Genomic DNA, 13,365 nt, shown 5'->3' on the forward strand with positions numbered 1-13,365 from the left:
CTTCCAAATCATCATTCGAACAATTTGGCAATTTTTCATTTGTACTTATTTTCCTCAACATGCTGGGCAAAATGTGACACCAACAATCAGGCGAGCATCCACAATCCCATCATGCAATGTGAGTATCACCTTGGATGTCCTATTCCCATTGGGCAGGACCGAGCAAGGCTCTCCAGAGCAGGAGTCTATCCACTCGCCGTACTACCGACAATTGGCGAGGAAAAACGACACAAGCTATCAGTATTTGGACTTGCAGGCCATGAAAAACGTTTAAACATCTCAATGGTTACCTGGGGATTACATACGTTTGCCCCGGAGAAATATTCTTTGGGGCAAACTGTCAGGCCCTCTAATTTTTTGGATTCAATGTACATTTCAGATCGATGCAGTCAGCAAGCAGTTGGCAGTGGTTTTTCTTTTGCACATTTCAAAAATGGCTGCTCATATCTTTTTTCAGTTGGGTTCTTACTCTTCATGTTATGATGGTCCAAATGGTGTGATCACCCTGTGAATTAGGCTCGGAATTGCTCCAATCCCTCGGATAGTCAAAAAGGGACCCTAAACTGTACCCCGCACAATGAAAGAAAATTCACTACAAATGTTTTGATTCTTGACAAAGTTTTGTAGTGTTACAAAATGTCTCCGGGAATAGATGAAAATATAAGAAACCCCCAAATGGTGGATTCTGCGTGAAAGGCAGGGCAAAAATTGCTATTATTTATCTTGTTTTTGTTATTGAATACAATTCAGTGTTTGAGGGTGGGCTTTGGTAGGGTGGAGCAAGCCTTTAATATATGATAAGGTTGAATTTTGTTGAATTTCTAACCTGGCTGATGCCTTGACAGGTGAAAGTCACCGTTGACCCCTCCTCGACCTCCAGGTCAATCGGGTCGTCAATAATGACCCGCATACTGGGACCTGTAGTAAAATAAGGGCACTTGCTCGTATTATCTGAGCTCCATTCTAATTGTGCATGACCCATAGAGGTCAGTATATCAAGTCAAGCAAGTGTAAAAGCTTCAGAGACATGTTTAAAGAAGTCAGCTTTGGGCCAAGTCTGAATTAATTGGCTGCAGCTGGAAATTACATAATCATGAGTCTGTGGTTGTGGCTGCAGGTGTTGATGAATAAAACTTGGAACCAGCTAAAATCTGGCTGTAATACTGTTTTTTCAATTTTTAAAAATTTTTTAGTATAAATGAGCAATGACACTAAATATGAAGAGAAGCCTAGAATGGTGCCCCAACTCCAAAGCCCAAATTACACATACCGACGACTGTGATGGTAACCTGTGCCCTGGATATGCCATACTGGTTCCTGGCTACAAATACGTAGACACCGTTGTTGATGGCCTGAAGATTGGTGATCTGGAAAGATAACGAAAAATTGGTGACATGAACGGAATTGATTTACGCCCCAAACAGCGAATGTTAAAGACTAGAATCACAGCTTTGAGATTGGTTCTTGGGTGAACAAAACCAGAAATTCCTTTTTAAAAGAAATGAAAGAAAAATCAGAGATGACTTTTGAACAGAAGAGTGGACAAACTATCATGTTCATAAAGAGTTCAGGGTCTAGGGATTTGACTGGCAGACACAGTGAAGTAATCAAATGAGTTGTTTCAACAAAGACTGCTTCACAATCTTCGATACCTGTAACGAGTTGTCTGGAAGCTGGATGGCATTGGGAGGTAGAGGACTCCCATCAGCACGGCTCCAGGTGCCCGAGATGAATGAGTTCTGGATATACACCCGGATGTAGATAGTAGAAGACAGGACACCGGACAGCTCTGTCGGAGTGATTGTGATGATCGGTGCTTGCTCCTCTATAGACACAAAACAGGAGTAGTATGTTGATATATTTGAAAAAGGACAAGACTAAAAATCTAAAGGCCAGGAGGGTTTCAGAAAATCTGACTGAAAGTCAGTTGTCGCTAATTTGGAGAAGTCAACTTACGCTGGCCAATAGGGGTGCAACTGCCACCGACGATTCTGGGATTTCCTTCAAATCCAGGGGCACATCTGTTGGATGAAAAATGGTAGAATTGACAGTATTGTCGTCAAGTCCTCATAAGTTCCTCACAAGTCCTCACAAGCCACAAGATAGACAGAAAAGACTGTAACAACTGCACTTCTGGGTCACTGTTCAACAAATGAATACTTGCAAGGGTGACATTCAAAGGATGCAATGACTTACTGTCCACAATCGCGACCGGTGTACTCCCTGCTACAGGCGTTGCAAGTCGGCCGGCCGTCAGTATCCAGTATACACGTAGGAGAAAACCTACCAACCAAAAAAAGTTACATTTTGGGTGAAAGTTTCATCCTCTAGCATCAATCATAATTAACTTTCAAATTCAAATTACAGAGCAAAACACACCAAACTCTTTTCTAACACTAACAGACGTTGGAATTTAACTGCAACATGCACTAAACTGGCTACAGGTTTACTTTGATTTCTTCACGCCTAAACTTTAAACTCGGTTGTAAACTAAACCTTCGGTTCTCTTTGATCAAGACTTCCATGGTATCAAATGCAAACTTTCCATACTTAGTGCAAATCACCATGCATTTGAATGAGATTTCCTTATAAAGTTTCAAAACTGATCTTCCCAATAGGCTCGGAGATCTTCTTACTGATTGGATGGGACACTGAGCGGGCAAGCGCATGGGCGACAGTCGCCGGGCGTGCCGGAGGTAGCATCACCATAGTAACCATCCGCACACCGCTCACAGTTTTCTCCGACAGTGTTGTGCAGGCAATCCTGTCGAATGAAAAAAAGGAACAGGCTATAGATTCTCCAGTCACACATGTGAGGCTCAACAGAAAATAGACATGTTCAGTACACGTAAAATGAGGTACACGCAACATGTACGAGTGGCACATGCACATGTACATGTCAAATGTGAATACACGTATTAATTACATGAAAGATTCTACTGATGAATTCGGGAGGCAACTGTGCGAGGTTGCTGCGCACGAGGCACATGGAAGTAAGTGTCACAATATCACATGCGACATGTACAAGCTAATTTGAGATTCAGGATCAAGTTTTTGGAGACTGTGAGGTTCCTAAGAGGTCAGCGCGAGGTGCACGTGAAATACCAGCGTGGTACACGAGAGGTAGCAGGCGCCTGGTACTCACTATGCAGACACCGGTTTCCCGACTGCAGGTACTGGCGTGGCCGTTGCACTGGCAGGGCACGCAGATGCCGAGGTACAGGCCCTGGTCCACGCGGGAGTAACCTACAGCACAGTCCTGCAAAAACATGACGACAAAGCTCAAAGATCAAAATTGAACCAACGGTGACGGACTCACTCCACTGATCAGGGGACTGGTTAGTCTGGCTTAGGGCTGGTTCATACTCGGCTGCGTACACAGTGAATACGCAGTGAGTATGAACTGGCCTTTAGTGTCATTTCTCTGGCTTCTGTTATGCCCTCCTTGTTTCATTTCAGTTAATCTGGTTACTTTTGAGAAGTAATATTTGGTGCTACCCCTGTAACCTCCATTACTTCCATGAAATTGTCTCTTGGCTTATGGGTAATTCCAGAAATTAGGGGTCTGAAAGTGTGACATTTTTGTGTCCCTGTTACATCTGACCTATGTTATTTGACATGGAAATATCACTGGAATTGATTTCAAACTATTACTACACTTTGTGTGGCAGGTAATTTGCATTAATTTATCACTCTTGGAAATTACACGTAAAACAATGTGTTTTGAAGTTACAAAATCACATGTCAGATGTGACAGGGACACGAAAAAAATGGACCCCTAATTTCTGGAATTACCCTTATCTATCTGACTTCCATTACTTTTTGAAAGTTACACATGTACACAGTTTTCTCTGTTTGACTCATATTGCTTCTAAAAATAATGGTCACCTTTGTGACTTCTGTTACTTCTAGACGTTACTTCCTTGATTTCTGAGAAGTCATATTTTGTTCACCTTGAAGACTTCCATTGTTTTTCCGAAAACATGCTTTCTTACATCTTGGTCATTACTGTCACTTCTGACGAATCAAGCTTTTTGTCATCTGTGACCTTTGCTACCTCTGCTCTTTCTGGAGGAATCGTACTGTGTCATCTCTGTGACTTGTTGCACAACGATCAGCTTACCTCGCATGACAAGCCCGTGTAGCCCTCTGGACACTGGCAATCTTCAACAGATAAAGCTTGGGACTGTCCAGTATTCTCCGGAACTACGACCAAAAAAAAAATTTAAAGCACTTTTTCTGAAGTTGCCTTTTCCTCAGAGGAAATGTCAATGGTCCCTCTTTTGAACATCTACATTTGCTCAGTGAGAAACTTTGACTCACCGGCGATATCCATGGAGATGTCTCGTATCCTGGTGCTCAACATCTGGGAATGGAAGGTGGCTCGGATGAGGATGTACTCCACATCGGCCAGTGCCATCAGGAGGAACTCCCTCGTTGCTGGATTTTGGTCAGGCCGTCGGAAGTTACTCTGAGGTGAAAAACAAAATGTGGCTCATAACTCAAAAAGCTAAGCTCAAAACCTCATTTTAAGAACTAGAATTGGGTGCACCTAAAAAACGGGCGATTCACAATAGCGCGCCACCAAGAGTGTTGCAACGCAACGCGCGAACTTTGTCGACCCTTTCCAAACGCGCATTGGGTCGACAAATTTCGCACACTGTGATTGGCTAACGCATTGCCAACTCTTGGTGGCGCACTCCTGTGAAACGCCCATATTAACCCCAATTAACCCCTCAAACTTGACACTGGAGTGGGATTTGTGTCAGTTATTGCCCGAAATAAACTGGATGAGAGACAAACCTATTACATCCACATCATACAAGCTGTACAGCAGAGGAAATGTTATGCCATTAAAATGGACAATCATCTTGCCTCATTATGATGAGGGGGTTGGCAGGTATTCATACAAATATATAACACTGTAAACATGACTGTTATCTTTGACTGAAGCTAAGATTTTGATTCAACTAAACACAAAAAAACTGGCAAATGCTGACACTTTTTATTAAAATTCCCTTGGCAAAAGGCCGATTAAAAAAATTGTGCAAAATACCTCCACTAGCTGGATGGCATTGGTCCGGGTCTCGCCAGGTCGAAGAGGTCGATCATAGTAGATGAGCCTGATGTTGTTACCCTAGATAGGGCAACGGAGAGACAGGAAGGGTGATATATGGGTGACAACTTTGACTGGAAGATGAAACTGCAAGGTGAAAACTTCCCAGAAAGCTCGGATGAAACTGAATTGAAGTTCATCGGTAAAGAAAGATTCTTCTGACTGTGACCACAACAACCTGGTCGTTACCATGGCAACACTGCACCAATTTCACACAGCAGATCAGCAGGAAATCCTGCTTTGAGGATTTATGCGCTACACTATAAAAATTAGCTGAGCACCAGTTACAAGCAATATACACATCGTGACCTTTGCCTGGTAACTTGTCTCTGCTAAACCAATATTCTTCAGCGCTTAATTGGCAAATTTTAAAAGCTGAGCAGCTGTACCAGATTGGCCCCTGGCCACAGTAGACATGTCAACCCAAAGCAAGATCTGCATATTTAGTTATTACCACAGAATGTTTAATAAAATTATTCAGTCACTTACAAAGATTTCCACATCACTCTCGCCATACTGCTGACCCTCCACTGCCGCGTCGTAGCTGATGGTGTATCGTAGGAAGCCACCATAGGCTGTGACCTGGTAAGAGGTTGAAGGTCACAGGTCAACAACAAAAGCACTCCAAGCCAATTATACTGAAAATTTACTTCCTGTTACTTAGTCAAATCTTGGACCCTTCATTTGGAATGCCATTCTTTTCTACCATTGCAAGGGTTCTTCTGCTGCATACTGCAACTGTCTTTAACCCTAACCCCCTAAGGACCATTGAAATCACGCATATGCTTGTTGGATTCAGAGGGTTACCAAGAGCCTAATTTTGTTTTTTCTACCTGGTCGCCTCTGAATTTTGGTGGGAGACTCCAGAAGTAGGCCTGACTCGGCAGTTGGTCAAATCCGCTGAAAATGATCTCATTGGTTGGCACATTGATGGTGAAGCCGCTTGAGTACAGGGAATCTCCGGCACGGTTCCGGAGGACCATGCTGCGCGGATCAGAGGGAGACTGGAACGTGACTCGCAGCTGTGAAGGACAAGAGAGTTAACTTGAGTCGGCTTAAACTGCATGTATGCCGTATTTTGCAACTGTTGGCCAAGTTTCACTGTCGTAAAGAATCAACACAACCCTGGCTTGGCTTCCTGAATGTTTCTTAATATTTTGCAAAAGAAAAAAGGTTTTAAACTTTTGCCGGTCTAAAGCACAGCTAAATTTGAACCACCAAATTATCCAGATTCCGAGCTGGACCGAGAAACCGATATCAATTCACACAAAGTCCACATTTTGTGTACAAGTGCAAAGCCTTTGCCCTGTGTTCACTCCACAAAACTGGATTTTGCCAAGTTCAAGATGTCTGTGGAGGTATATGAAGTGACACTTATCACCCTAACCTGTTGCCGGTAGTAACGGGAGCTGGTGCATCCGTCGGCCACGCCCATGCAGAAGCACTTGGTGCAACCGTCCGGATTGCTGGTGGCAAGGTTGAAGTAACCATACCTGCAGACGTTGCACAGGGTGCCTTCAGCATAGGTCTGCGGGAAGACGGAGGGACAGGTTAAAAATTGGACAGGAGTAAAAATGGATATGTTTTCACTTTTTCATCTTGGTCTTTAGGCTTCTGTTCCGTGAGTTTAGAAGTCCAGACCTTCAACCTCAATACAGCTCCATTTCCTGCGCCAGAAACACCCCAACTCAATCCCACACCCAATTTTAGAGTGTAATTCTAATTTGGTTGAAACAGTAACTTTTTCAAGCTGACGATGGAGCTCGAGTAGAATTGGAAGAATGAGACAAAGCCAAAGTTTGAATGGCGCCCTCTCCTGTGCATGCACAGTGGCTATAGGAGTTTTTCCCTTCACATCAAGGGATTTTTGTCTTGTTGTAGTTGACTTTTACCTTGCAGTCGCACTGGCCTGAATCGTCACAGCCTGGAGATAAACTGCCACGAGAATCACACTGACAGGAATCTGGAGACAAACGCACATACAGAACACAGCCGTTCACATATCGCAGCTGAAAATGATGCAACTTTTTAGTTACATCTGCCGAACAAATACCCCCTACAGAGTCCTACCATCACTGTTTTTTCCACCCAAAAATCATATTCCTCAATTTGCTAGAACAGAATGGCCTTCTTCCATATTTCAACAGTCAGGGTTAGGAGGCCATCCCAAGCATTGTAACTCTGATGATATACACTGATGGTTGGCGTTGCACAAGTAACTACCTGAAAAGAGACTATTGTGACCATGTGTTTTTCAACCAACCAACCACAGTCTAAAGTCACTCTGCAGATATTCAACGTCAACAGATAATGTCTCATTCCAGGAGAAAAAAATCAAGCTCATCACAGCAGGGAAGTAACTGCTTTATCCAAGCAGAAAGGTGAATAGCTGTCATACTTGTAAGGTAGAGAGGAAATTATGTCAATAAATTGAAACAAAAAACTTCTGTCTTCCAAGCTTGAGAGGACACTACAGACCTTGTCTCTGGCAGCTACCACTGGGGCGGGTCGGATCACCAAAGAAGGGCGGCTCGCATCTGGAAAGAGGAAACTCCTAAGTGTTATCTTTAAGTAACAGTCAGAATCTCTACAAAACAATGGTGCAAATGATTTCACGAGTTTATCAGTTGGAGGCAAGAGGTGACAAGGAGAGTGTCATCTGGCAAATTCTGAAATGAAATCAATTTCATTTCGCTCATTAGGATTTTGGTTCAAATGAATTCCGTGAGAATGTACTTGGCTCAAAAGGCTCCAGTTCCGTTTTCATTCAGAACACTTTTTAAAATTAGGAATCACCTTATTTCTCCCTCACCTTTCACAGTTTCTTCCTGCATAGCCAACAGGGCAGTTGTCGCAAGTTGCATAACCATCGACGTCAAGGTAACAGGTTGAGGAGAACCTGTGAGAGAGGGAACAAACTGACCAATCACAGGAGGCCGTTCAGTGAACCAGTCAGTCCCTTCACATGGTAATGATACATTTTTGTTATAACCAACCATTTCAGTTTCTTGGATGGTTATTTATTTAGTTAGTTTATAGTTAGTTATTTTTGACCAAAAATGGGCTCAAGAGACCACTCACTGGTTTGGCGTGGCTGTCAGCGGGCACGGGCAGGGCTGGCAATCGTCCGCGGTACCGGTCAGTGGGTTGCCATAGTAACCAGACACACACTGGTCACAACTGTCTCCGAAGGTATTGTGTAGGCATGCCTTGAGGAGTTAGGAAAAAAGATGCCTTAATCATTTGAGTCCAAGTAGTAAGCCTTGAAGGTTACTGTTTATTTCGATCTTTGCTCTAACTTTACATTGAGCTGAGAGTAGAGAATGGCTGATGATGTGTCCGCCTATATATAGGGCAAGTTCAATCAAGGACTGCTAGTGGACTAGTGGTTGATTTGTGACGTACCTAGCCCATGTGCAGTGAAGTTGAAGTGCGAATGACCCAAGTCAACCGTTGTTGGGTTCTTAGACCAAAGGGGAGAAAACATTGCCACAGGAAGGGCAAAATAGCAAAAATTAGAGTGGAAACGGTCGTTTCCTACTGACATACTGTTCTTCTGGCATTTTTCTTTTAACTGGTCTTCTCTGCACTGTCCTATTAAAAATGGCTTATGGCAACCAACGACATGGCCAACCTCCGCAGGCTGGTCACGAATAGTTGACTAGACTAGTCCAACCATTGTCGACTAGCGTGCGTTTGATAAAAGATAGTCGAACTATGGTTAACTATGGTCCTTGGTGGAAGTTGACCCTGGAGAGTATTCAAAAAAAATCTTATATATGCAATGGAGACGGAAGCGGCATTGGTAATATGCAGATTTCACTTTCCAAAACATAACAATAAAACACAAACAGAAACATGATCTCGCAAACTCAATTTACTGGTACAGCACCCTCCGACCCATCTACAGGGTTCCGGCACCGAAAGGACAATGAAATTCCATGACTTTTCCCGGCATGGAAAACGATAACAAATTTCCACGACTTTTCCAGGCCACGGGAACCCTGCATCTACATTAAACACACAGCTGACAGTGTACACAGAAAACCGCATGTAGGGCCCCGGCACCGATATTGGGTGATGAAATCCTAAAACAAACTATATAGGGAAACCGCCCAGGTGCTTGCAATTATGCAGACGAACAAAGAAATTGACTGGAGCGGGATTTGAACCTGGGACCTCCGGGATACCGTACCGGTGCTCTACCAACTGAGCTATCCAGCCCTGTGTTGGTGGTTCTTCGGGGGATGGAATAGAGAGAACATGCTCCTATTTTTCGAGTAGAGTGTTGGATTGATGGGATTCAGGGTGGGCCTTTGTAAATACAAAAGAGGGAGTTTGCATGTGGATAACACGAATCAACACCGAAAGCAAGGAAATAATGAAGTGAACAAACTGTTCGTCGTCAATGTTTTTCACAATGTTTTACCTGATATCCTGCGGCAGTCGAGCATGTGAAAAATAAAGTCAAAAGTTGATATCAACAGTTGAAAACTGGAAACATTTAAAAAGTTCATCTGTGAAGAAACCGATTTCAGTTTTATCCAAACTTGCTTGCTAATTATTTTGAAGTCTCAATGCTACAAAATAAAATTATGGTCACTTAGAAGGAGTCCTTTTTATACTTTTACGTCGATGATTACAAGAAGGAACTGATGATCAAAATTTTTCTGGCATACTGAGCTCGAATGAAGAGACTGAACAACCTCTTTTGAAATCCTCATTAAAAGCAAAATGAATACAACCAAACATTTTAACGCCTTTGTAAAAAAATGTTCCGTAACTTTTCAATTTTCGGCAAGATTGAACAGGTCAGTCTTGTCTGTCTAACCAAAACTGACAAACGATGCTATGCAAGAAACATGAAACAGATGTTAACGTGGCAAACATGGCGAGTGCACCAAAAAAATAAATTAACACTGGCATGGCCGATGAAGGGATGCCCGCGAAACACAAATTTATCCTGACGTGGCCAACATGGCGGCTACCCGAGAAACATAACTTAATATTGATGTTGCTACCGTGGCACTGTGAAAGTGTTTATGACAACACTACATGCATCAATACCCACCCTGCAGACACCAGTCTCTGGATCACAGTCAGTGGCATGGCCGTTGCACTGGCATGGACCACAGACACCCAGGTACAGCCCTCCTCCGGTGCGGGTGAAACCAACATCGCAATCCTGTGGCACAAGAGAGAGATGACTCGTATCATTTATCAACCACTTGAAAAACTCTCACACAGGTTTGCACCTTTCAGACATTTCATAAACATTAGTTACAAATCTTTCTGAGACAGAGTGTAAATGACGTTTTGAAGGAGAATCATCTAACGCTCACCTCACAGGACAGCCCAGTGTAGCCGATTGGGCAGATACACTGCTCCACTGCGTAAGCCCTCTCACGCCCAGTGTTCCTGGGTTCCGCAATATCCAAGGTGACGTCCTTAATGCTTAGCAAAAGAAAAGTACAATCCCTTTACTTTAGAGTCAAGATATTGGGGTAAGCCTTCCCAAATATCACATTCACTTTTTCTTTTTCAACAGGTTTAAAAATTTCACAACCCAAAACCTTCAAGTGTAATAAGTTTGCAAAATGTGAATTTGGAAAACGTCTTGTTACCCAATTGCTGGGTTTGTTTTTCATGCAATATGAATTATCGCTTACACGGCATAGGTTGTGGGAGAGCTGTACGTCGCTCTAATTAAAATCAAGTCCAAGTCTGCCAGCAGCATCATCAGAAACTCCCTCTGGATTGGCTGGTCATCCAGTCGCCTCCAGTACGTCTGCAAAGATATCCACCAATCAGGCGGGGCATCATATTGGTATCTCAGTTTGGCGTGACCAAAATTTGAAATACGTGTTGCTCCTGGGATTTTGAAGTACCCTCCAATACAATACCAATGCAGTGTTTCACACCTTCTGCCATATTTGGGGATTTAGACCTTCTGAACCTTTATGAAACCAATTCCAAATTGTTTAACCTTGAAAGCAAACCCTCAAAAAAGGTCAAAACATCATACAAAAGGTATTACACACATACTATTCTCGTGTACCATCCATAATGTCAAAAACTTTTCAAAGTACTACACCTGAGATGTCTCAACCAATACACACCTGCCTTTCATTTCTTGAAAAAAAAAAAAAAGCACTTGAAACACAATTTACTGAGTACAAATACACCTTTATGCCTTCATACCTCGATCAGCGGAACAGAGTAGGTCTTGTAGCTATTGGACGTTGGCCTGTCTGGGTGGACAATCTTCGCCGTGATTCCGTTTCCCTGTGCATGACACAAAACAAGCATAGAATTTGAAACCAACAAATGTGCTGCCATCTGCAAAAGGACAATCCTGAACAGCCTAAAATCCAGTTACTTTGTTGAAGATAGGCAAAAGGTGAGAAATGCCTATAAATCATCAACTTGTTTATCACCAAAAATAATCAATTAGATACTTGTAACTTGTGTTCCCTTAAAGATTAACAGAGCTGCTTTTCACACAAATTGATCACATTTTTGTGTGACTCGGGGGGGGGGGGGGTCAGATTGGTGTAGTGGTTCTTTCCTGGCCCTCCACCTCCGTGGTCCCTGGTTCACATGGTCTGCATGTGGATTGGGTTTTCAGTCCCTACTTGATCCCTTGGGTTTATCCAGAATATTCCGTTGGGATTTTTCTCTCACTTCTTAAAAGTTGAACTGCTCCTCACTGTCTCTTATCTACAGGTTTCTTCAGGCTTGTAAGCTACCCCGCGCCAAGGGTACTCAGTTGAGGAATCCTTGGTGTCATTCCCAGATATTAAAATAATGACGATAATAATAATGTTGTGAAAATCCTTGAATGTAATCATGAACCCTTCATTTTTATCACTTGCTTCCGACTCACAATGAGGAGGATGTCTGGCTCGTTGTTGGAGAATGTGGCTCCGGCGCCATGTTGGAAGAGGACGGTGTAGCGAAGATTGCCACCATAGGAGGACACCTAGATGGAGACAGATATTCTCAACTTTATTGTGGGTGTTGAAATGCTCAGTATTTGACAACTTTGGGCATACTCAAGGATTTGACAAGATCCAAAGCTTTACCCTTTCAGAATCTGAGCCGCTTCAAAGCACGACTGCACCCATTTTGCCCACATTCATTTGGATATTTCACAACACAGCTTGCACTTTCTGTTTCTTGACGTTACGAGGGTTTTACAAATGGAAAAATATGGAACCGGTGTATTTTTGGCACAAGAAAAGAAACGCCGTAATCAGGAAAGAGAAGACAAAGAAATTTCTGCTCCTTAACAAGTAAGACAAACCTCAAGTTCCCTGCCCACTCACCTTGTTGCCGGTAAACTGGCTTGGGAGGTTCCAGTAAAACGTCTGTGACCCAAACGGCCTGAAGTTGCTGAAGGAGAGCTCCCTGGATGCCGGGTTGGCAGACAGCCCCTGCTCGATGACGGCTGTGCCTAGGCTGTCGGACAGGATGAAGCCCTGGGCGTTCTGGGTGAAGACGGCTGAAACCTGCCCAGAAAGCAGCCGAAAACAAGAGGAGCAAGCTTGAGTTGGGGAAATCCAGTGTGCTCTGATCATCCTTAGCATGGTTTCAACCAGTGTGCTCTGGTCGTCCTCAGGAGTCCACCCCTGAGGACGGCCAGAGCACACTGATCGAAACATCAAGTACACACTCAACGGCTCTTATCAGAACCATACCTCTTCCAAAAGAGATCTATCCCCACAGTGTTGCCGCAAGCCCTCTTTACGTCTTACCTGTGATCTGTACTGTGTGGTACTGGAGCAGTCACGCGTTACCCCCATGCAGAAGCATGAAATGCAGCCATCTGGAGTGTCGCCGTTGAGGTAGAAGGTGTACGGCTGGCAACGATCGCATTCCTCTCCACGCACATTGTCCTGAACAGTGCGAACATGAAAAAAATCTTTGTGGATGTTCGGTGGGTATTTGCATATGTACAGGAAACTACCTGCAAAAATACTGAAGTTTGGTATTGGCTGATAAAATGTGGACCTTTCAGTGCATACTATCCCACCTTAGTTGTTGATATCACTGTTGTACGTTGAGATTGGTGGATGATCAGTGGATGTTTGGTGGATAAAATAAAAACTGTATTCGTGACTGAAGGATGCCAATCAACAATGCATTTACATACAGGAACAATACTCCACTTGAAATGCACTGCATCGTATGAGTGGATTTAGATTTGACGGATGTTTAGTGGGCAAAGCAAACATGTTGACAGACGC

The 13,365-nt window shown here is 43.4% G+C and overlaps 1 protein-coding gene across 11 annotated transcripts in view; it reads right to left on the reverse strand.

The window, feature by feature from the left end:
• Positions 1–13,365, reverse strand: part of hspg2 (heparan sulfate proteoglycan 2) — a 111,885-nt gene that overhangs the window by 27,026 nt on the left and 71,494 nt on the right. For 8 of the 11 annotated variants that reach the window (XM_087147081.1, XM_087147083.1, XM_087147082.1 and 5 more), the window contains 25 exons: positions 12,874–13,014; positions 12,445–12,627; positions 12,003–12,098; positions 11,318–11,401; positions 10,786–10,904; positions 10,459–10,570; positions 10,188–10,301; positions 8,198–8,325; positions 7,929–8,015; positions 7,595–7,653; positions 7,009–7,079; positions 6,504–6,644; positions 5,950–6,138; positions 5,606–5,698; positions 5,057–5,137; positions 4,324–4,471; positions 4,124–4,206; positions 3,146–3,259; positions 2,637–2,764; positions 2,197–2,283; positions 1,957–2,021; positions 1,653–1,825; positions 1,271–1,367; positions 827–918; positions 130–201 (listed from right to left, as the gene is read on the reverse strand). In XM_087147081.1, the coding sequence (XP_087003207.1) occupies positions 130–201; positions 827–918; positions 1,271–1,367; positions 1,653–1,825; positions 1,957–2,021; positions 2,197–2,283; positions 2,637–2,764; positions 3,146–3,259; positions 4,124–4,206; positions 4,324–4,471; positions 5,057–5,137; positions 5,606–5,698; positions 5,950–6,138; positions 6,504–6,644; positions 7,009–7,079; positions 7,595–7,653; positions 7,929–8,015; positions 8,198–8,325; positions 10,188–10,301; positions 10,459–10,570; positions 10,786–10,904; positions 11,318–11,401; positions 12,003–12,098; positions 12,445–12,627; positions 12,874–13,014 (2,757 nt within the window). The remainder of the gene's footprint in view (positions 1–129; positions 202–826; positions 919–1,270; positions 1,368–1,652; positions 1,826–1,956; positions 2,022–2,196; positions 2,284–2,636; positions 2,765–3,145; positions 3,260–4,123; positions 4,207–4,323; positions 4,472–5,056; positions 5,138–5,605; positions 5,699–5,949; positions 6,139–6,503; positions 6,645–7,008; positions 7,080–7,594; positions 7,654–7,928; positions 8,016–8,197; positions 8,326–10,187; positions 10,302–10,458; positions 10,571–10,785; positions 10,905–11,317; positions 11,402–12,002; positions 12,099–12,444; positions 12,628–12,873; positions 13,015–13,365) is intronic. The other 3 variants (XM_022234768.2, XM_022234772.2, XM_087147084.1) reach the window with 1 other exon arrangement.

The sequence above is a fragment of the Acanthaster planci genome, linkage group LG16 (genome assembly GCF_054643075.1).
Source record: "Acanthaster planci isolate LZ-2023a linkage group LG16, COTS_SCS, whole genome shotgun sequence".
Taxonomy (NCBI): Eukaryota; Metazoa; Echinodermata; class Asteroidea; order Valvatida; family Acanthasteridae; genus Acanthaster; species Acanthaster planci.